Below are 25,481 nucleotides of genomic sequence, written 5' to 3' on the forward strand. Positions count from 1 at the left end.
AGCTCAATGTCAAAAAAACAAACAACCCAATCCAAAAATGGGCAGAAGACCTAAATAGACATTTCTCCAAAGAAGATATACAGATTGCCAACAAACACATGAAAGAATGCTCAACATCATTAATCATTAGAGAAATGCAAATCAAAACTACAAGGAGATATCATCTCACACCGGTCAGAATGGCCATCATCAAAAAATCTACAAACAATATATGCTGGAGAGGGTGTGGAGAAAAAGGAACCCTCTTGCACTGTTGGTGGGAATGTAAATTGATACAGCCACTATGGAGAACAGTATGGAGGTTCCTTAAAAAGCTAAAAATAGAACTACCATACGACCCAGCAATCCCACTACTGGGCATATACCCTGAGAAAACCATAATTCAAAAAGAGTCATGTACCACAACGTTCATTGCAGCTCTATTTACAATAGCCAGGATATAGAAGCAACCTAAGTGTCCATCAACAGATGACTGGATAAAGAAGATGTGGCACATATATACAATGGAATATTACTCAGCCATAAAAAGAAACGAAATTGAGTTATTTGTAGTGAGGTGGATGGACCTAGAGTCTGTCATACAGAGTGAAGTAAGTCAGAAAGAGAAAAACAAACACTGTATGCTAACACATATACATGGAATCTAAAAAACAACAAAAAAAGTGGTCATGAAGAACCTAGGGGCAAGACGGGAATAAAGACACAGACCTACTAGAGAATGGACTTGAGGATATGGGGAGGGGGAAGGGTAAGATGGGACAAAGTGAGAGAGTGGCATGGACATATATACACTACGAAATGTAAAATAGATAGCTAGTGGGAAGCAGCCACATAGCACAGGGAGATCAGCTCCGTGCTTTGTGATCACCTAGAGGGGTGGGATAGGGAGGGTGGGAGGGAGGGAGACGCAAGAGGGAAGAGATACGGGGATATAAACTGATCCACTTTGTTATAATGCAGAAACTAACACACCATTGTAAAGCAGTTATACTCCAATAAAGATGTTAAAAAAAAAACACAAAAAACTAAAGTCACAGTCAGATACCAACCATTCCACTCTCCTTCAACTGACAAAACTTACCAAGTCTGGCAATCCTAAGTGTTGTGAAGGGTGAGAAACAATGGAAGCTCTTAAAAACAATAATTATTTTTGAAGATACTTTGGCAAAACTTAGTAAAGTAGAAGATGCTTACATACCATGACACAATAATTCCATTTCTAAGAATATAGCCTAGAGAAGTTCTTACACATGTAACTAGGGAGACATGAATGTTCAAATCTTTTTTTAATTACATAAACTAGAAATCACCTAGAAGTCTATCTCAGAAGAATGACTACATTCTGTTAAAATTATACAATACAGTGCAATACAGTAGTAAAAATTCTTCTATTGTGAATTTCACAAACAATCTAGAATAAACCAAGTTGCAGAGGAATGTGCACAGTATGAGACATGCAAAATAAGACTGCATATATGTTTAGGAACACACACGTGTAGTAAAAGGCCAGAGAAACACATGAGCTTCTTTTTACCCCTGTAAGGTACAATAGGGATGCAGTGAGGGAGGGCTGGCTACACAGGGGACTTCAAATAAATTGCTAGTATGTTATGCCCTTTTTTTTTAAATCAAAGTATATTTGATTTACAATACTGTGTTTAGTATTTTATGTCTCAAGCTGGGTGATGGGTACAAGCTTGTTCATCATATTTTTATATCTTTTTGTACATTTTAAATATTTCACAATAAAATTTTATAAACAGTAATTTTAACCATCAATTCCAAACATAGGTACCTAAAAATGACAAGATTCATTCTTGTTTTGTGAGTTTGATTATACTCATCTAAGCATTGCTCCACGATGTCACTGAAATCATGAATATTTGGAATTTCAATATAAACTCTGTCATCTCCTTCGAGGTCAGGATTCATATAGTCACCAAACATGAGATTTCTTAAGTCCTCTTCAGTTACCTATAAAATGGAAATCAACAAAATTATATTACAACTTAAAATTTTTTCTAAAATAATTTTAAAACAAAAATTTTTCTGAAATAAATTTAAGAAAGTTTTAAATTTTTTTCTAAAATAAATTTAAGAAAACGTTACACAAAATTTTGTTTTATCTATGTTATGGGATGATTATCAATTAGATAATTCCTTTAAATATTAGGATAGTAAATAATATACTTGTAAAATTAACACCTGAAATTATATTATATCCTTAGGAAGTAAAAAGAAAACAGTTTTTTCTATCATATAAGTTTTTTGCCCCCAGGGGCAGGAAAAGTCATTCTGAGCAACTTGCATTTTGTGAGTCATTACTAAGGGATGGTTACCATGTTAAGCACCTTATATCTATTATATCATTCAATCCCTATCATATAACTTCTATGTTATACACATAATTCCTCTGAAAGCAAATCTTCTCAAAATAAGTACCTATCTATGAGGAAAGTTAAAAGAATATGATCATTAAGAAATAATAGTTTGTTATAAAGCGGAAACTAACACACCATTGTAAAGCAATTATACTCCAATAAAGATGTTAAAAAAGAAAAAGTAATAGTATTCTTTCAAAGATAAGTTGATTGTAATAATTCATGCTATTGGATTGTTTTAACTTAATATATTTTTAATCACTAAATATACTCACTGGTGCATTCCCTTTCCTCAAATGTGAAAAGATACTATCAAATGATTCTTTAAAATGGTCTCTTATAACATTTTTGGTTAAAGTGAACAGCCAGAATCGGTCGTTATCATTAACGAGGCGATCATAAAACACTCGGAGAACCTCATGCACAAAAAGACGGATCATAGTGTGCTTGCTCTGCACGGCATCTCTTTCAATGAGCAAGCAGCCCCGGATGACACGTGAAAAGTCCCGCAAGTTGAAAGTGTAATGAGATTTTGTGGGAGTGGGCAAAAGATTTTCCATGGATTGTTTATATATCTGAATATGAAAAAAGCAACAAAGCAAAAATAAAATGCTTATAATCAGCAAAGTCCATTATACAAAGCCAACAACAATGTAATATACTGTAAAAGACAGTATATTATATAAAATATTTTATTTATCCTATCAGATCATATTGACTTGGAAAATTGTATAGTACTGAGTCTAATATAGCATATTTCTATTTCTTTTGGTTTATAGCACTCAACCAGGCATTACAAAGTTGAGGGAACATAATATTATCTGATTCCATCCAAGCTCAAGAAGTGACAAAGCTTTTATTTCCCAGTAATTATGGTTGTTCCATTTAAAGGTGAATGACCTGGGATTAAATAGTTAACAAAAACTTTAGTAGAAAGTGAAATCAGATAACTCATTCTGAAGCGTTCGAAATGAAGAGGATGATGAAACAATTTTCTTTGACCACCACTGACTTCAAAACAAATCAGCGTGTTCTCTCCCTTCCCTTCTCTCTCTTGTTTTCTCTCTCCCCTCTCCTCCTCCTATCTTAATTGGCTATAATATCAAAATGAAGTATATTTTTACTACATGCTGAATTCACCAAATGAAGTTTAACATCCTCTTTAAGAAAGGTAAATTAAATCTTTTATAATATAGTCTGAAAAAAAATCCAAATGAAATTATTTTTTATTTATATATGTTCTCTAATTCATCTCCTCTAATCTCCACACATGGTAGGTCTACAATACATCAAGGACAGAAAAAAAAGAGGATCCTTTCTGTATCCTCTTTTGCCTAACCAACTCCCCTCTCTTTCCAGGAGATGCCTGAAATATAACTACCATACTTTATAAATAGAAGAACTTTTCTGTATAAGTACAGAAATTATAATGTACTATCTCTTTGCTCATAGTTTCTCTATTTTAACAACCCAATTTTCCACCAGAACAGGGGCAGAAGAACTTTAGAAAGATACAATGCTCTTGGAAACTGATGGAATGATTCTAGGGAGCTTTTTGCTTCTGGTTGCAGTGATGCCAAAGTGAACCTCACTGTATCGAGGCTCCAGAAAGCTTAGTTCAATAAGATTATCACTAAATTACCTTAAATACATTTTTTTCCCTTTTACCATCAGCGATGAGGCTGGCTCTGGCCTCTGAGCCGAAGCAGGTAACACACCCTGAATAAGTTAAGGGCTGCTCTTTGGCCATATGGGCAGTCTTGTTTTCTAGTCCCACCCTTGTATTCTCTTATTTTTTTTTTCACTGCTACTCCTAAGTTATGTGGTCTGGCAAAAATAATGTATTCATAAGCTTCTTAAGTTTCTTTTTTTTTTTGACACAACGTGAAGAATGGGAGGGAAGAGAGAGAAGGGAAAATTAGTAAATACTAGAGTAGGAACCCAACAATTAGGGAAACACCCACAATGTGGCAGATACTGGTTCTGGATGATTTCCTTATAATAACCTTGTGAAATAGGTATTATCTCCCATTTTAGTGATTAAAAAAGTAAGTTTCTGGAAGGTCAAGTTACTTGCTCAAGGCCAGATAGCTAGGAAATAGCAGTCAAGACTCAAACCCAGTTAGATTCCCCAATTTCAAAGCCTATGATCTTCCCGTTCTCAAGCCTTCCTAACAGCTTCTCTGACGCTGAAGACTAAAGTGGTAAGGGAAAAAAGAAGTTAAAAAAAACAAAAAGGAAGGATCAAATAAGGATATATGTAGTACTAAAACATTCTATTGCATTCTTTGCTCACCTCCATAGTCCCATTGACAATTTGGTTCCCAACTAAAAAGTACTCAGGAGGAAATTCACGAGTCCTAAGGTAGAATGCTACAATTGATGAGAAGATTCGGACCATGGTTTCATCACTAAAAGTATTAATAGTGCAGATGTTGAAATGTCTAATAAAACGGGGAGTGACTGGATTTCTTCCACCACCTGGAGGGCCCATGGCAGCAATCAGTTCTATGTCAACCAATGTGATTTTACTTGTGTCCTTAAGGTCATACCTTGAAAGCACATAAAAATTCCAAAACAATCAGTTATAAAGCCAACAAGATGGATCGAAAAGTAGATCTCCTTAGAAAATTAATCTGATTTTAGCTTCTTTAAATGGAAGAAGATTAGATAATGCTTGGAGTAAGAGAGAAGTTTTTTTTTAAGGATTCCTATAATTTTTATTTCTTTTTTTTTAAATTGAGGTATAACTGACATAACATTATATTAGTGTCCGTGTACACTGTAATGATTTGATATTTGTCCAAATTGTAAAATGATCACCACAATAAGTCCAGTTAACATTTGTCACCATACATAGTTACAAATTTTTTTTTCTTGTGATGACTTTCAAGATTCACCCTCCTAGCTACTTTCAAATATGCGATACAGTATTATTAACTATAGTCACCATGATGTACATTACAGCCCCCTGACTTACTCATTTTATAACTGGTAATTTGTACCTTTTGACCCTCTTCACCTATTTTGCTCCCCCTATCCCCCACCTCAGGCAACCACCAATCTGCAGAGAAAACTTGTTTTAAAGCAGCACTCTATTTCTCCTTTCAGTGACACTGATTCTGTTGCCCAGATTCTGGGTATCTAGAAGGTCCCTTCCTCTTGCTCTTGCCTTTCTTTTTTCCAGTTCTTTCCAATTTGACTCTCTGCTTTGCCTCTTCACACTCCAAATCCAGAAGGATGGATGAGAGATCAATCTTTTTTGTGGATGGTTACAGGTAAATGACAATATGTCCCACTTTGCCTAGGACAATTGTTGTTTGTGCCTGTCCTGTAGTAACTATTAACACTCCCCTTTTTCTCTCAGAAATGTCCTGGTTTGAACAATAAACTATATACTTATTCTACTTACAGCTAAGTCCTGATTTCTTTTTCTCATCTCAAATCTTAACTTCAGAACACAAAAGGATGTATAAATAGAACCTATACACAACTTTGTTATATAAAAAGAGACCCATTAGGGAATAACAAAGCTTCAAAGAAGTTTTAATCAGAAAGGGGTATACAAATGACTCAGTTTAGCTGGAACCACTCAGAGTGAAAAGCTGCTTATTTCCAACAGGTCATAAAGTCCTTTAATATTGAAGTTCTTGCAAAAAAGGGGGGTGGTTATGGGAGAAATCTATACAGCCAGTTCTTAGTCTAAAAGTACCATAGAAAGTATGAAAATATGACTTGATTTTTGGCAACAACTCTAGTAACTGTCAATAAGGGACTGGTTAAGTAAATTATAGCAAGATCCACAAAACTAAACAGTATTAAAAGGCAACAAAATGAACAAGATAGACAAATAATATAGATAGGTGAATGAGACAGACAAATAATATCAATAAATATTTAAGTGCAAATAAGTTGCAAAAACATTATATGTAATATGGGTCTTTTTTTAATAAAAATATATTTATATAGAAAAAAACCTTGGAAGAATAGGGAATACACTATTAACAGTGGTTAACTCCTGGAGGCAGGATTCCAAGGGCATGCAATAACAACAACAAAAATATAATCCCAAAATATGATTTAGCTTCACAATTAGGTTACCCTTGCCTTGAGATAAAAATCATGGCATATTAGGGATTAGGAAAGTATTTTAACAGGAGGAAATGAAGAATTATTAATCCGAACTAAAAGATACAATGTCTTATTTGTTGGAAACTAACCATGTCATCATAAAATAGGGTGGGAGGAATGGAAGAGTTATCTACGAAATTGCTGTCAAAACCAAGCCATCCCAAGGATACAGTAGTCCCAAATAGTTATAGATAATATAAAGAATTTTAAAATGGTAAAAACATAGGGTGCTGGTTATGGTTACTTAGGTTGGAGACTACCCACAAATTCTCAGCACTGGGTGATGGTAAAAGATGTGATTTGTAAATTATATTTAATAATTGAAAGTAGTAGATAAAAAGGACAAAAATTAATACATTATTGAATAAATATATATCCAATACTGGATTATTCTTCCATGGTATAAAAAGGTATAGAAAAGTCTTCCAAAATTTTCTTTATAGGAAAATCTGAGCAACCATTTTCTTCCATAAGTAATTTGAGAAAATGTATTATTTTGATGTGAGAAATTAAAATAGAAAAAGAGAACAAGAAATAACTTCAGCATGGCTACTTAAGACTTTAATTAAATAGTTACCAATTCCCACAGTCAAAAAACTGTCGTAATAATTCAATAGGAGGTTGAGCTCCATATTTCTCCAATGCAGGCATATTCATGTCATCTATAAAAATTATACACTTCTTTCCCATAGGTGGTCCAAAAACTCCTTTGCGTCTTTTATCCAGCCTAGCCATAATAATGTTCTAAAATATAAAAAAGAAATAGTAGCATATTTAAAGCCATACTTAACACCAGAAAAAAAAGAAATTTAACAGTCTAATTATGTAAGGAAATAATGCCAAGCAACACTATGTGCGTGTTTATTCATTTATATTTATTCATTTTAGGGTTATACCAAATTTCATATTCAACATCATTCAAAGAGCATATATTGAAATCCTTCTATATTGTTACATGTTTATATGTAACCAATTGTTACACCTATTTATATATTTATATTGTATACACACATATGCACACACACACACAAAATATTTTCTATATTGGATACCCCAACTTATCTATTAATTTTAACTTAATATCTAAAAGCACTAATCTAAATTTGTAGTATTTTGAAATTAGGGAATTCTACTGGCTTAAAACAACAAAAATGAGTACCATAGATCAGGAGAGAATGGACAGATATAAATTTAAGAATGGATGATAAAAATGGTGATTAGAAAAGATCTCACGCAGTACTTTCATCTTGGCACCTCTGGGGGTAAAGAGTGGGATGCACAGTTTCCTGTCACAGAAGGTCATACAATAAACAGTGTATGGTTTGAAAGATCTTTCACTGACAGAACTTCAGTAGGCAGCAAATACCCCTAGGGGACCATCTAGGAGAGTCTCGAAAGAACAAGTTCTCTCTCTCTCTCTCTCTCTCTCTCTCTCTCTCTCTCTCTCTCCCCGCTTGTCTCCTTCTCTCTCTCCTTCCCTCTCTCTCTTCCACCCTCCCTCCCTTCTCCTTTACTTCTCCAGTTAAGAAATCAATTGTTGCTTCTTGGGCTTGAAAAAAAAGATGACAAAGCTCAACAATTCAGTATTAATGCAAAAATATTCTCTTGAATTTTTGTCCTTAAAACCTGATTTTTAAAACTTACTTGTAATGCTAAAAAGAAGTTTTGAAGTTTTATTTGAATTCATAGAGGATTTACACAGCTGCTCATTTAAAATACAGTTTTAAATGTTAATCAAAAAGGCAAAAAAATTAATAATTATAGACCCATGTTTCTGGCTTTTAACTAACCTGAACCTGATTGGCACTGGTCCGTGCGGAGAAATTAACATAAAAAGGAAAGTACAGGTCCTTTTCCAAGTGATTCATCAGCTTATCCTTCACATACACTGATTTTCCTGTACCCGTTGGACCCACAAAAAGTAGCGGCCTTAATGAAACAGTGAACATATCATTCAAAAGGAGAAAAAGTCAGAATACATTTCAATTAGAGGAGGCTGGATTTAGTTGAAAACCTAAATAGTAATCAAATCATCTTCATCTAAAAACTCACATTTCAATTTATCATTGTAATTTCATAAAAGACTGGTGAAAGTAACAATTGGCAAACAGTTTTGCTTACTTACTGAAACTTAAATAGTAACAAACTATTATTTGAACAAATGTAACATGCAAAAACACTCATAAAACAAGTAGTAACATGCTTAACTTTTCAGAAAAAAAAAAAAAAGCCAAAGTTTGTCTCCTCAGAAAAGTGATGTATTTGTACTTTTTAGTTAGAGGTACAGGCAAGAGGGTGCCTGTGGAATAGACTAATAGGATGCTGACAATAAGAGAGGTTGAAAGTGTTTCGCAGTTATCTCAATAGCACAAAGCTTTTGTGAGAAACTAAATAGCAATGAATTCTAAAGGTAACGGTTATATATGCCCATTAATAGCATTTTTGAATCAAGTCAGTGTTACTAACTGAAAATACTTGTCTAAAAGCAAACTCTAAGGAATTCCCTATTCCAAGGGCTTCAAAAGCAGGGTTTCTCATTCTTGAGTGGTCTGAACTAATTTTAAAGGGAAAAAAAAAATCCTAAGAGTTTATGTTCACAGAACCCTGGAGAATCCCAGTTTGAGACATACTGAATTAAAAATTAAATACTGTCACTTTAATTGACAACTTGGCACCACATGCTACATGAAGACAAACACAAAGGCTGGCACTAAAACTGAGCAGCAGTAATCAGGTATAAAGGGTCATCTATATGACCCAAATATTAATTTTTAAAATTATCATTAAAGTAGAAACATAAAATTAATACTATAAACAAAAAAAGATCATTTAGAACTACAGTGATGCCTGAGAATTCATCTATGCTTTCCAGTCTGAGTAACACGTTATGGAAAACTATTTATTAAAATAATTTTACTAAATAAACACTGTTCTTAACTTGAGGTCCATGGATCAAACTGAAGAAATTCTTAGACAGTATTGAGAGTTTGTGAACTTAGATGACATAGAGTTTATACCTTTACTTTCACTACCCTTAACTAAAATGGAGCAATTTATAATATAGTACCTGTGTACTTTATTATCAATAATAATATTGATAATATTTGTCATCAATAGAAATCACAGATATTATACTAAATATTACAATTGTTAGAGATATCTCAAAAATATCACTTATGCCCATTGCTTCTTCAAAATTATGATCATCATCAGACTCACTGCTAGATCTTATTATTATTTTTTATTTATTTATTTATTTTAGATCTTATTATTTAATGTGTAAATAAAAAGCACATTATTACTACTATAGCTCAAATTTGTTCAGTATTTTAATAAATATATTTTAATATGTGGTTTGCTTTATAATCCTATGTTTGTACTTATTCATTTAAAAGCATTATTTTGACAAATGGTTCATGCAACAAGAGAATTCCTGTACCAGGAATTCCCCAGAATTGACAAATACCTTCCTTGCTTAATGAAGTTTTTAATATTAGCCTCTAAATGCAAAAATGCAACTATGGGTATAAAATAGGGATAAAATATGTTCCCTCATAAGCTATTTTTCTTTTTTTTTAATTAAACAGGATAAAACTGTCACAAAATTCACTCAGAAACAGGTTCTTCATCAAAAACAAATAAACCATGACATTCATGCATATTATGTAAGCTTGTCCAGTTTAAATAATATTTTTTTTATAATTTTATTTATTTATTTTTTTACTTTTGGCTGCGTTGGGTCTTCATTGCTGCGCGCAGGCTTTCTCTAGGTGTGGCGAGCGGGGGCTACTCTTCGTTGTGGTGCGCGGGCTTCTCATTGCCGTGGCTTCTCCTGTTGCGGAGCACGGGCACTAGGCGCGTGGGCTCAGTAGTTGTGGCTGACGGGCTCTAGAGAGCAGGCTCAGTAATTGAGGCACATGGGCTTAGTTGCTCCGTGGCATGTGGGATCTTCCCAGACCAGGGCTTGAACCCATGTCCCCTGCATTGGCAGGCGGATTCTTAACCACTGCGCCACCAGGGAAGCCCCAGTTTAAATAATATTAATGATAAATTATGGCTAGTGTTTCAAAGAAAAATAACTATAAAAGTGCTATTAAGAAAATTGGTATGGATATGTCTATGGTACGTGCTAGGCTTTTCATCTTTTTTGATGTGCTCTTCTTATTTAAGTCTGAGTCTTTTATGTTCATCTTAAGTTATGAAGAACTAGCATAGGACATATCTCAAAAATGCCAAATGGGAAAATGTGGATCATGGTTAGTCTGATCCCTCAGGAGTACAATGAACCTGTGAGTAGAATGCATACCTTTTTAACAGTAACACTGTAACTGACTTTTAATCTGCTATTACACTTAAAAGAAATAAAAGATGGCTTATGAGGCAACAAAGTATGATGGTAAAGACTTTGAAGTGGGCAATAGGAAACCTGGATTTCAGGTTTACCACTAGTAACAGATGTCACTATGGAAATGTCAATTAGTCCCTCAGGGTCCTAGTTATCTGAAAATGGATGACCTCAAAGTTCACTTCAAAAATCCTATGATCCTGGGCTTCCCTGGTGGCACAGTGATTAAGATTCCGCCTGCCAATTCAGGAGACACGGGTTCGAGCCCTGGTCCGGGAAGATCCCACTTGCCGCGGAGCAACTAAGCCTGTGCGCCACAACTACTGAGCCTGCTCTCTAGACTCCGCAAGCCACAACGACTGAGCCCGCGTGCCACAACTACTGAAGCCCGTGCGCCTAGAGCCCGTGCTCCGCAACAAGAGAAGCCACTGCAATGAGAAGCCCGCACACCACAACAAAGAGTAGCCCCCACTCGCCGCAACTAGAGAAAGCCCGCATGCAGCAACAAAGACCCTACGCAGCCAAAAATAAATAAAAATAAAAATAAATAAATTTATTTTAAAAAATCCTATGATCCTATTAGAAAGGTACTATAATATTTAAAATGCATGTTTATAATAGAGTTTCTTACTTTGCATAGGTAATACTCAAATCCATTAGAAATGTATATCTAATTGTATCCATTGTAGGGACTATGATATCTTGAATCTTGACACATTTATCTCCTAAATTAGTACTTTTAATTAATTCATTCCAGTGGATCCAGCGACCTCGGTTTTTCAACTATAAGAGAACATAAATTTTAAAATATTATAACCATGTACGTGCTATCTAAAAGGCTCTTTTTGGCACAGTTATCATATTTGCTTTTAAAAACTTTACAGCCTTTTCCTCCTTTTTATTGTGAAAGATGGTGGCTTCTCTTGTTGCAGAGCATGGGCTCTAGGCGCGCGGGCTTCAGTAGTTGCGGTGCATGGGCTCAGTAGTTGCGGCTCGCGGGCTCAGTAGTTGTGGCTCGTGGGCTCAGTAGTTGTGGCACATGGGCTTAGTTGCTCTGCGGCATGTGGGATCTTCCCAGACCAGGGATCTAACCCGTGTCCCCTACATTGGCAGGTGCATTCTTAACCACTGTGCCACCAGGGAAGTCCCTGTCGTCTTAACACTCTAATCTTTCCAGACTGCCTTCAAGATGTCCTTGTGCATATATCAAGAATTTATCTGAGAGCCACTCTGATGTGGCTGAAGTTACAATTGACAGGACTTTGGCTTAATGTTTTCATATTTTAAAGTAAATGGGCAATAATCTAACTGGAAACAAAATATCAAATAAACTCATATTTGTTTCTCTAAAATTATTCTCTTTGGCATATTGATCCAGGCTGATATTCAGCCAGGACATATGGGAATGGCTGGACTGATTGTTACATTATTGAAGTTCTTCTGAACCAGGGGCTAAATAGCTGCTGTCTTGACACCCTAAGTGATCCTGATTAGGGAATCCACCCTCCCCCACACAGATATCTTCCTCTCCAAGTTGTCCTGCCCTTCCCTGGAGATCCTAAGGCCTCTCACCATCAATCAACAAAAGAGTTAGCACCTGGCAAAGAAGAAGGTCTCTTGGACTCCAGTGCTATGGCTGGCATCTAAGAATCTTTAAATATTTTCTGGCAAGTTGTATATGTATATGGTTTGTGTCTGGGTGACAGTAATTTTGCAAGTTTGGGTGAGTGTTTCTTCAGTAATTCATATTCTTAATTTCTTAGGTTTTAGCTTTTATTTTTATCAAGGTTATTTATGCACTATTTTAGAGTCAAAAGTTTACAAGGTTAAGGAAAAACAGCAGTTTCCCACTCTTATTTTCTCCTCTCTAACAGCAACTACCTTTGCCTCTTTAAGCTGGATATTTTGATATTTACTTTCAATTCTTAAAGAATATGCTTGTGTTATCACTTCTTGATTTTTCAGTTTTAGAGATTATTCTATTGACTTCCCACTGTGACTAATGAGGATGAAACTCTCTTTCTGGTCATATTCTTAAAATTCTGTGTTAACATGGTTTTAGGGAAAGATTTCTGCACTGGCAATCAGGAGAGCTGGGTTCAAGTCCTGGCTGTGCTAGTCAGTTGTGTTTCTAGGTTTAGGTAAAATTGTAATAAGTCTCTATCCAGATCTTATGGCTCTGTGAAGTAAAATTTGCATGAATCAAATAATTATGCAAATGCTTACTGTTTAAAAGAGTCTTCTTGTGAATTCTTTTTTAAATTGGAGAAAATAGATTTAATTTAAATCTGAAATTATAAAATATTCTCAAAGTAAGTTTATACTGTCCACAAGTTATAGGAGGAGAAACTAAAGAGAAGGGACAAAAATGCTAACCACAGGAGTCAAAGTAACTCTAGGATGGGAACCCAGTTTTGACTGCTGATCTAAGACTTTGTGTTTTACAGTTTATCATAACAAGCATTTTATATCATACCTCATACATGTAGTCATAGACTAGGCCTTTTTCATCAAAGTGGCATTCCCATTTACCCACAGAGTCAGGTATTGGGTTGCTTTCATCTTTTCCCAGTATGACTAATCGTATGTAAATGTCAAAAACAATGCGACCATCTGTATCACAACTTCCTCCAATGGACCAAATCAAAGAAAATATAAAGCAAGCCTGTTGGTTAAAAAGAAAAATTAATTTAAACTATTTAAAAGAAAATTTTAACAGATTAACTAAAATATAGTATATTAAGTTCTGATTAATCTACTTGGAAAAGGTCAGATTTACAAATAAAGTAGAATGGAGCACATCTAAGTCACGTAACGAATCATTCCTCTGGCACTATGTATCTAAATTAAAATTCTCATGCCAAATGACCTAGGAATTTCTCTTTTAGGAGTTTATCTTCAAATATATTCCCACTGGACAAAACGATATATGTACAAGAATATTTACTGCAACACTGTTTGTGGTAGCAAAATATCTGAAGCAACCCAAATGTTCTTCAATAGAAGTCAGCTTAATTGGAATATGCTACATACACTGGAATACGTGTAGCTATTTAAAAAAAAAAAAAAAGGTAACCCAATACTGATACGGAAAGATCTCCAAAATATATTGTGAGAAAAGATGCAAATCAGTATGTATAGTATGCTAACATGTATAAAATATGTATACATCAAATATCTCTAGCAGGCTACATGAGGCACTGGTAGTAGTGGTTACCTTGAGGGTGGCTGGGGGACTGGTATGGGTGGAAAACTTACTTTTGTCTTTTGAATTTTGCTCTAGTTACATGCCTTATCTAGTTAGAAAAATCTATCCAAAATATTTTAAGAGAAAATTTTCTGTGGCAACAAAGTGAAGGGAAAACCATGGGAGGGAACTGCTATTACCACAGAGTAGAATAGAAGATAGATTGAAAGAGGAGATAGAGGCATTTGAGAATAAGGTGGTGGATAGGAAAGTAGCATAGACCAGGGAAGAGTACAGAGCACCTCTTTCCTTTGGCTCCCTGAGAGCCTTATTCTCTGGCATTCTCTGATCTCTAGACATTAACTAACCTGGACCACTGACTCCTTCTTACATATATTCTCTATGAATTCTTCCTGCAATGCTCCACCCAGCTGGTTGGATGCCTGCTCCTAGTCTTTCATAGCCAGTTTGTTGTAGCCTACACTCTAGCTTAACATTTAGACAAGATCAATTCACCTGAAGTCCATATTGGTTTAATATTGTCACCTTATTAAGTGTTTATCAAATTATGATCTTTCATAAGTAATAGGGTGTCTTGATTCATTCTGACATATTTTACTTTCTCTAAATCATTTTTAAAATCAGAATACCAGGTCAGGGCAACTTTAATGTCTTCAGGTATTCTTTTGGTGCTCACCAAAAAACAGCTCTAGGTCTTGTAATGTCTTTCTCAACACAAGTATCATTTGCAAGAGGCATATTTTATTCCATAATTTAAAAACACAATAAGTATAAAACCAACCATAATCCAAATACGAATGTGCTTGCTGGTAGGATCGTTTTCTACCACGTTACAGAGTAGTACGTCAAAGAGGCGTGTGAGAGATACAACTACATTGCTATCGCTTGTAGGAATCAGTTCCTTGAAAGTGAAAAGAATAAGATACTTTACTTTCATCTTATTTATATAATAAAAGAAAATAAACATTTCATTTTAAAAATGTAGTTTTCCTAAGGTCTTTATAAAATTTAAACTTAAGGAATTTAAATTGTAGGCATGATAAAAATCTCTCAAATATTTTAGTCTAGCATATTACATTACACAGTTGTACAAAACATATTCTTATTCTGAATTCTTTGAGAAATGAAAACTAGTAAGAGAATAAACAATGCTCTAGAGATAGTAGAAATGAAGTTTATAACACCCATTTATTCATCTGTTTATTCAACAAACATTTATCAAAAACACAGTATACCTATATACCAAGCTAGGAGATATGAAAATAAAACACATGATCTCTGAAAAGAAGTGATATTGAAATTAAATAGACTAAAATAATATGGTATAATAATGACATGACAGAGGAAGTCCAAAGGTAGTGGGAGGCTACTAGAATACCTGGGATAAACAATTAACCCAGACCCAGGTAGGAAGACAACGAGGGAAATAGGAGAGGAATAATCAAGGAAGATTTCCCAGATGAAGGAATAGCTGAGATGAATTTGGAAGGAAAGTGTGAGTTAACCAGGTGCAGAAGGGAATAATGTTCAAGGCAGGGGAAACAACATATATACAGACATGGAGATGTGAGTGGACACAGAGTATTAAAGGGATTCTGTAGGATGTGAAAAGAGGGTGTGAAAGAGGAATGGCAAGAAATAAAACCTGAGAAGCAGACAGGGGTCAGAACCTGAAAGCCTTTATAGGCTATGTTAAGGATGTCATGCTAAGACGAAGAGAGTTCCAATGGAGGGTTTTAATTAGGGGAGTAAATGGAATGAATTTGTGTTTTTGAATCCTCATTCTGGTAGCAGGATGTAGACTGGACCAGAGTAGCTCTATCGTATTGATTCAGGTAGGAAATGGTAAAGGTCAGAACTGAAGCTGTTATGACATGATGAAGGGGGGTGGTCAGAGGAACTGCGATGGAGAGGAGAAGACAGATAAAAAAGTTAGCAATGAGGGAAAAATCAATAGATTCTGGAGACTAACTGGCTATGGAAAATACGGGAATGAATTATGAAAAGAAAATCTATCACTCATTATCAGAAAGATGAAGTTTATTTTGTATTTTTTACAACGTATAGTATTAGCTTTAAAATTTTTAAAACTGAAAAATGATTATTTGTATATTTTTTCTATGAGACGTTGTACAGAATCTTCATAAAGTGAAATTGTCTTCTTTTATTTTATGCAGGATATTTTTCCTATCTCCAAAATAGTATTTTAGGATGAAAATCTACTGAATACTCTTTTCCCTTCTCTATATGTGGTGGTCCCCAAAAAGATATATCCACATCCTAATCCCAGGAAGCCACAAAGGTGATCTTATTTGGAAAAAGGGTCTTTGAAAATGTAATTAAGTTAAAGTCTCAAGATGAGGAGATCATTCTGGATTATCTGGTGGGTCCTAAATTCAAAGTCATAAATCCTTATAAAAGTCACATAGTGGAGAGACACACAGAGTAGAAGGCCATGTGAACATGAAGAAAAAGACTAGAGTTACGCAGGCACAAGTCAAAAAAGGGCTGGAGCCAAAAGAAGCTGGAAGAGATAAGGAAAGAGTCTCCCTTAGTGCTACCAGAGGAAGCACATTCTTGCCAACACCTTGATTTCAGACTTCTGGCTCCAGAACTGTGACAGAATAAATTTCTTTTGCTTTAAGTCACCAAGTGTGTAATAATTTGTTACAACAGCCCCAGGAAACTAACACAATATATAAAGTTTTCTCACAAAATACTATATGTATATGTGAGTTTTTAAAGGTACATATTTAAAATCCTTTTATTTTTTATTTATTTATTTATGTTTTTTGGGGGGGGCACTTGGCTTGTGGAATCTTAGTTCCCTGACCAGGGATTGAAGCCAGGCCCTGGCAGTGAAAGCGCCGAGTCCTAGCCACTAGACTGCCAGGGAATTCCCTAAAATAATTTTAAAATATGGAATTTTTAAATCTTTAGTCACTATAGTTTTAATCCAAAGAGTATAGCTGGAATACATTTTACCTCTGGGTTATTCAGATGTAACTTCGGCAATATAAAACCACAGGGTGGTGGGGACTTCCCTGGTGGCGCAGTGGTTAAGAATCCACCTGCCAATGCAGGGGACATGGGTTTGAGCCCTGGTCCGGGAAGATCCCACATGCTGCGGAGCAACTAAGCCCATGCGCCACAACTACTGAGCCTGTGCTCTAGAGCCCGCAAGCCACAACTACTGAGTCTGTGTGCCACAACTACTGAAGCCCATGCGCCTAGAGCCCGTGCTCCGCAACAAGAGAAGCCACCGTAATGGGAAGCCAGTGCACCGCAACGAAGAGTTGTCCCCACTCACCACAACTAGAGAAAGCCCGCAAACAGCAATGAAGACCCAACACAGACAAAAATAAATAACTAAATAAAATAAAATAAAATAAAAACCAAAGGTGGATATTGCTCTAATGGTGCTGTGTAAATCACTTTTAATTCAACTATAAAAGCTAAAGGACAAAAGTATTAAAAACAACTATAACTAAATTATGTTAATGGATACATACTATAAATAAATGTTAATTGTGACATCAATAGCCTACAATGTGGGGAAAGGAGGGATAAAAGTGGAGAGTTCTTACATGTAAATGAATTAAGTTGTTATCAGCTTAAAGTACCCTGTTTTAAGATAATATATGTAAGCTCCTTGGTAACAACAAAGAAAATACTTATAGAAGTTACACAAAAGAAAAAGAGAAAGGATTCAAATCCTATCAATACAAAAAAAAAAAAACCAAAACACAAAGGAAGACAGCAAGAGAGAAAAGAGGGACAAAAGAACTACAAGATAAACAGAAAATAGTTTTTAAAATAGCAATAGTAAATTCTTTCCTATCAATAGATAGTTTAAATGTAAATAGGTTAAACTCCCCAGTAAAAAGATACAGAGCAGCTGAATAGATTAAAAAAAACAAAGATCCAACTGTATGGTGTCTGTAAGAAACTCACTTTAGATTCAAGGACACACATAGGCTGAATATGAAGGGATGGAAAAAGATATTCCATGCAAATGGTAATCAAAGGAAAGCAGGAGTGGCTATACTTAAATAATACAAAGTAGACTTTAAGTCAAAAACTATCTCTAGAGACAAAGAAGGTTATTATTACATAATGATAAAATGATCAATTGAATAGGAAGATAAAGCAACTGTAAATACATATGCACCCAACATCAGAGCACCTAAGTATATAAAACAAATACTAACTGATATGAAAGGAGAGACTGATAGCAATACAATAATATTAGGAGACTTCAATATCCCATTTTCAATAAGGGATAGAATATCCAGACAGAAAATCAGTAAAGAGACAGTGAACTTGAACAAAACCATAGACCAAATATACCTAACAGATATACACAACTTTTCACCCAAGAGCAGAATATACATGCTTTTCCAGTGCACAAAGAATATCCTTTAGGATAGACCCCATGTTAGATCACAAAAGTCTTAAGAGACTTAAGAAGATTGAAATTATACCAAGTATCTTTTCTGACCACAATGGATTAAAACTAGAAATCAGAAAAAAAAAAAAAAAGAGAGAAAATTCACAAATATGTGGAAACTAAATAACATACTCTTGTACAACCACTGGGTCAAAGAGGAAATCAAAAAATATCCTGAGACAAATGAAAATGGAAACAATATATACCAAAACTCATGAGGTACACCAAAAGCAGTACTAAGAGGAAGTTTATAGCAATGAACACTTTCATTAAAAAAGAAAAAAGATCTCAAATAAACAACCTAATTTTACACCTCAAAGAACTAGAAAAAGAAGAGCAAACTAATTTCACAGTTGGCAGAAGGAAGGAAATAATAAAGATCAGAGTAGGAATAAATCAAATAGAGACTAGAAAAACAACAGAAAAAAAATCAACAAAACTAAGAGTTGGTTTCTTGAAAAAATATACTAAATAAACAAATCCTTAGCTAGACTAACCAAGAAAAAAGAGAGAAGACTCAAATAAATAAAATCAGAAATGAAAGAGGAACCATTGCAATGGATGGCTCAGAAATAGAAAGAAATAATAAGGAACTCTTATGAACAATTATATGCAAACAAATTGGATAATCTAGAAGAAATGGATAAATTCCTAGAAACATACAACCTACCACAACTGAATAGAGTAGAAACAGAAAGCCTGAATAGACCAATAACAAATAAGGATATTGAAGTCGTAATCAAATACTTCCCAACAAAAATTCCCAGGGCCAGATGACTTCACAGCTTCACAATTCTACTGAACATTCAAAGAAGAATTAATAAAAATCCTTCTCAAACTCTTCAAAAAATAGAAGTAGAGGGAATACTTCTGAACTCATTCTCTGAAGCCAGCATTACCCTAATATCAAAGCCAGAGAAAGCCACCACAAGAAAAAAACAAAAAAACAAAAAACTATAGGTCAGTATCTCTGATGAATGTAGATGCAAAAATCCCCAACAAAATACTAGCAAACTGAATTCAACAACTCATCAAAAAGAGAATACACCATAACCAAGTGGGATTTATCCCTGGGATCCAAGGTTGGTTTAACATATGCAAATCAATCAATGTGATGCAACACATTAACAGAATGAAACATAAAACCACATAATCATCTGAATAGATTCAGAAAAAAACATTTGACAAAGTTCAATATCCATTCATGATAAAAACCTCTGCAACAAAATAAAGGCCACTTATGAAAATCCCAGAGTTAAAATCATAATTGGGTAAAACTGAAAGCTTTTCCTCTAAGATCTGGTACAACGCAAGGATGCCCCCTCTCATCACTTTTATTCAATACAGTGCCAGAAGTACTAGCAAGAACAATGAGACAAGAAAAAGAAATAAAAGACATGCAAATCAGAAAAGAAGAAGTAAATTTATCTCTCTTTGCAGATGACATAATCCTATTTGTAGAAACCCTAAAGACTCCACGGAGATGGGAGGGAAGGGGGACGCAACATTTTAGAACTAATAAATTCAATAAAACTGCAGGATACAAAACCAACTCACAAAAATCAGTTGCATTTCTTTTCATCAACAATGACCTATTTAGAAAGGAAATCAAGAAAACAATCCCATTTATGATAGCATCAAAAAGAATAAAATACTTAAGAATAAATTTAACCAAGGAAGTGGAATATCTGTACACTGAAAACTATAAAACAGTAATGAAAGAAACTGAAGACACAAATAAATGGAAAGATATTCTGTGCTCAAGGATTGGAAGAATGTCCATCCTACCCAAGTGAACTACAGATTCAATGCAATCACTATGAATATTCCAATGACATTTTTTACAAAAATAGAAAAACCAATTCTAAAATTTGTATAGAACCACAAAACACCTCAAATAGCCAAAGTAATCTTAAGACAGAAGAGTAAAGTTGGAGACATCACACTTCCTGATTTCAAATTATATTACAAAGCTCTAGTACAAAACAGAATGGTAGAGGCATAAAAACGGACATATAAACCAGTGGAACAGAGTAGAAATAAACCCAACCATATATGGTCAGCTGATCTTTGGCAATGGTGCCAAGAATATACAATGAGGAAAGGATAGTCTCCTTAATAACTGGTGTTGAAAAAACTGGATGTCCACATGTAAATGAATGAAATGGGACCCTTACCTTGCACTAGACATAAAAATCAGCTTGAGATGGATTAGACTTAAATGTAAAACCTGAAACCATAAAACTCCTAGAAGAAAACATGGTTGGGGGGGGGCAGGTGGGGAAGCTCCTTGACACTGGCTTGGCAATGATTTTTTTGGATATGACATCAAAAGCTCAGGCAAAAATACAAAAATAAACAAGTGGGACTACATCAAACTAATAAGCTTTTCTGCACAGCAAAGGAAACCATCAAAAAATGAAAAGGCAACCTACTGAATGGGAGAAAAATATCTGCAAATCATATATATAATAAGGAATTAATATCCTAAATATATAAGGAACTCATACAACTCAACAGCAAAAACACAAACAACCCAATTTTTTAAATGGGCATAGGACCTGAATAGACATTTTTTTCCGGAGACAACATACAAATGGCCAACACGTATATGAAAAGCCACTCAGCCTCACTAATCATCAAGGAAATGCAAATCAAAACCACAATGAAATATCACCTCACACCTGTTAGGATGGGTATTATCAAAAAGATAAAAGATAATAAGTGTTGGTGAGAATGTGGAGAAAAGAGAACCCTCGTGCACTGGTGGTGGGAGTGTAAATTGGTCCAGCCATTATGGAAAACAGTAAGGAGGATCCTCAAAAAACTAAAAATAGAACTACCATATGGTCCAGCAATGCCTCCTCTAGATACAGCACCCAAAGGAAATGAAGTAAGTACCTCAAAGAGATATCTGTGCTCCCATGTTCATTGAAGCATTATTCACAATAGCCTAGATATGGAAACACCTAAGTGCCCCCTGGTGGATGAATGGATAAAGATATTGTGGTATATATATAATGGAATAATATTCATTCTTAAAAAAGAAAATCCTGCCATTTTCAACAATATAAACAAAACTTGAGGACTTTATGCTAAGTGAAATAAGCCAGACACAGAAAGGAAAAAACTGCATGATCTCACTTGTATGCAAAATCTAAAAGTTGAACACATAAAAAGAAGCAGAGAGTAAAACAGGTTACCAGGGGTGGGGAGGTGAGAGAAATGGGGAGATACTGGGCAAATAGTACAAAGTTACATCTATGCAGGATGAATAAGTCTAGAGATCTAATGTACAACATGATGACTTTAGTTAATAATACTGATACAATATGTATCAGTACTGGAAATTTGCTAAGAGAGTAGATTTCAGGTGCTCTCATCACACACACACAAAAGTATGTTAACTATTTGAGGAGATATGTTAATTAGCTTGACTGTGGTAATCATTTCACTACATATATGTATATCAAATCAACATGTACACTTTAAGTATTATAACTTTTATTTTTAAAATTAAAAAAATTAAATGCATGCACACACATACATACACACACACACACACACACACGCTCCAAGTAGAAGTATAACTAGGCAAATGTAAATAAGATCAATAGATATTATCATTGTCAATATCCTTGTTGTGATATTATAATATAGTCTTGCAAAATGTTACCATGGGGGGACTTAGGTGAAGTGTATGTGGGATCTCTCTGTATTATTTCTTACAACTGCATGTGAATCATGGATTGTCATAATAAATATTACAATTTTTTAAAAAAGTGGATACTACATGTCTAAGGAGAAACTGATTTTAGTTATTTATCCTACCTTTCTGACTTTAGACTTAGTCAAACTGAATGGAAAGTAAAGAAATTTGAGTGTGTAAGAGAATTATAGTGTTACCTTGCATTTTTTCTTACGAAGACTTAAAGTGGGCTGTATTAACCAGTCAAAAAGTCCTCTCAGAAGAGCTTGATGATCTGGTTCCTGTAGAGGTCCTTTCAGTGAATTCAACCAAGAACACACAAGTGGTTCCCATCCCAACTGTGAGGGCTCCAAATAAATCATGCCGCAGCGGCTTACAGTGGCAGGCTACAGAAAAAAGACAAGTTTTCCTTTTCTAATCTGGTAGTTATTAACTAATTCTTTGCATGACTTATAAGGTCCTTCATGATCTGGCTCCTATCTTCCTCTACAGCATTCACATACACTAGATGAAACCATTTGCAGTTACAGTTCCCCAGATATGGCATGGCTCCATGTCTCTGTAAGTTATCTTGTCATGATTTGGAATGCCCAGCCCCAACCAGTCTCTGCGGAGAAGTCTTACCCCTCAAAACCAGATCAAACACTCAAACATTTTCCACTGTCTTCCTCCTCTACCCATTCCTCTCTTGGGTGTTCGCCCCCTCCATATTCTTACAGCACTTAACATGTAGCTCTGTACTGGGATATATATATTTATTAGCATGGTTCTCATCCTCCCTAAATGAGCATACACTGTGTCTTATTCATCTTTGTATTCCTTGTGCCTAACTCGCTTTCTGACACATAATAAAAAGTACTTATTGACAAAGTGAACAAATGAATAAATGAACAAACAAAAACTACTGTTATATTAAATTATGAACTTACTGAGGCCTGGGAAAGGTCCATTGCTTCAAAGATGAGACTCATTTGAGGGGACATTTGAATGATTTCTCCACTCATAAGGCAGAGCTGAAGGCAATAATTTTTCAAATGTTTATTTTAAAAAAATCTCAAACTTCTCAGGTAAAAATTTATTCTATTTATTAAAGTATCTCCTATGATATAATGGAATAAGTATTAGAATGGAAGCCAGAATAATCTTAATTCTAGGTCTAGTTCTGTCAATTACTTACTAGGTAAGCAAATATATAATATCTCTGACTCTCAGTCTCTTCATCTATAAAAAGGGATAATTTTCCTCTCATAGAATTAGGGGAGAGGGGAACTACATGATATATTGAAAAAAAAAATAAAATCCTATACAAATGTCAGCTTTTGTTATTAAAAAATTACATGAAATACTCCTGATTTTATAAAGTTGTCATAAGACCTTTTTTATTAATAAAAAAAGAGAAATAGAAAAAATAGAGAATACTATGAACACTCACATACCCATCTCGTAGATTTAACCTATGTTAACATTTTGCCATATTTACTTAGTCTTTTTAAAAAGTATTTTAAAGATCATTACAAACATCATGGCATTTCACATCCAAATATGTCAATATTCATCTTTAAAAATAAGGACTTTTCTATATAACCACAATAACATTATCACATCTAACAAAATTACCAATAATTCCTTAATATCATCTAATACTCAGCCAATACTCAAATATTCTCAGTTGTACAAGAAATGTCTTTTCAACTGATTGATTCAAACCAAAATTCAATCAAGGACTACGCATTGGGCTTACCACGTCCTCTTGGTCTCTCTTAATCTAAAACATTCCTCTTTAATCAAATATGTGAAAAACTGAATTTATCAACTGTGTCCTTTCTGCCAAATTCCTATCTTGTCCATTATTATTAAAGCCATTGTATCCTCTCAATCTCCTTGGCTTCCACCTTTGGAATTATCATTAACTTTTAATAATGTTGGTAATAACTATAAACTGTTGATACCCCAAATTAATTGCATTATTAAGTCTTTAAAATTCTTCCTCTACATTTATTTTTCAGTGCTTCGTCTCTGATTCATTACTCTAATCCCAATTTTGCCCCTATCTAGTTCGTCAACAATGCAGCATTTAACATTTCTGGATCTGTTTCTTATCTGTAAAATGAATGAACGGTCTAGTGCTGGATTGTCCAATAAGACAGTCAGTAATCATATGTGGCTATTTATATTTCATTTTAATTAGATAAAATTTAAAATTCAGTTCTTCTATTGCATTTAGCCACATTTTAAATGCTCAATAGCCGCATGTGACTAGTAGCTACCTTATTGGACAGTGCAGATATGTCCATCACTACAGAAAGTTCTATTGGACAATGCTTGTCTAGAATACTTTTAAGTTTCTACCAGGCTGTTTCGGCAAACATTCTCCTTCTTGCTACAAATTTGGGAGGGGGAGTCAACATTCTCCTCGCTCCCCCATGCTATTTCCCAACTACTTCTATTCCATCCTCTATTACAGCCCTTGCTCCTTTGACAACCCCTGCTTGGCTAAAGCCTTTGGCAGCTGGCTCAGTCTCTTTCTCTCTACTATAACTCTGGCCTGATCCAATGTTCATAAGTGGAAACATCTCAGTACAGCACCCCTGCCCCCTGCCTCCGGTATTTAACTACCTTGTCTTCACTTACTTCTCCTCTACTCCACTTCAGCCATCCACCTTATATACCTGGGACCTTCTCTCCTGGAACACTACACAATTCTGAGCATTCAAGTCTCTGCTCCATCCAGCTCTCTCACTCATTGACTCCTACTATATTTGCTCTTCATTTTCATAGAGATTTTCATATCCCCGTTGTTTTTACTTCTTTCTTTAGGTAGCTTCTGTTCTACGGTCCAGCACTTCTATCGTTCTCATGCCAATATCTTTAAAGTCTTTCTGTATTTCCAGTCTGGCAACATTACCTACACCCACATCCAAGGTGCTTAAATTGATAGAGAAAAATCTCACAAAGGCAGACCTTGGCACTATAGTTTATAACTCATGGTCTTCAACTCCATCAGGTTCTCCATAACACTCAGATATGCTTCTATGTTTTCCTAGGCATCTGTCTTTCCCATTTTCCATGATGGCTAATTTAAATCTTCCCCTTTCTCCTTGAGTATACAAAGAACCAGGGCCTGCCACTGCACAAAGGAAAGATAAATCATCAAAAGGATTTGCCTTCAAATTTCCACTATCAAAGCCATACATTCACCTTTCCTGCTCTCCTCTCATCCAATATGAAACAATCCTTCCATTTGGCTCTGAATCCTT

The 25,481-nt window shown here is 34.8% G+C and overlaps 1 protein-coding gene across 1 annotated transcript in view; it reads right to left on the reverse strand.

Annotated features, from left to right (window-relative positions):
• The window catches only part of DNAH12 (dynein axonemal heavy chain 12), a 220,147-nt gene that overhangs the window by 75,631 nt on the left and 119,035 nt on the right, over nt 1-25,481 (reverse strand). The window contains exons 32-41 of the mRNA XM_061195447.1: nt 23,154-23,237; nt 22,422-22,610; nt 14,847-14,966; nt 13,334-13,522; nt 11,489-11,640; nt 8,303-8,441; nt 7,090-7,256; nt 4,678-4,933; nt 2,657-2,956; nt 1,796-1,974 (exon numbers count right to left, since the gene is read on the reverse strand). Coding sequence (XP_061051430.1) covers nt 1,796-1,974; nt 2,657-2,956; nt 4,678-4,933; nt 7,090-7,256; nt 8,303-8,441; nt 11,489-11,640; nt 13,334-13,522; nt 14,847-14,966; nt 22,422-22,610; nt 23,154-23,237 — 1,775 coding nt within the window. The remainder of the gene's footprint in view (nt 1-1,795; nt 1,975-2,656; nt 2,957-4,677; nt 4,934-7,089; nt 7,257-8,302; nt 8,442-11,488; nt 11,641-13,333; nt 13,523-14,846; nt 14,967-22,421; nt 22,611-23,153; nt 23,238-25,481) is intronic.

Source organism: Eubalaena glacialis, chromosome 7 (assembly GCF_028564815.1).
Source record: "Eubalaena glacialis isolate mEubGla1 chromosome 7, mEubGla1.1.hap2.+ XY, whole genome shotgun sequence".
Taxonomy (NCBI): domain Eukaryota; kingdom Metazoa; phylum Chordata; class Mammalia; order Artiodactyla; family Balaenidae; genus Eubalaena; species Eubalaena glacialis.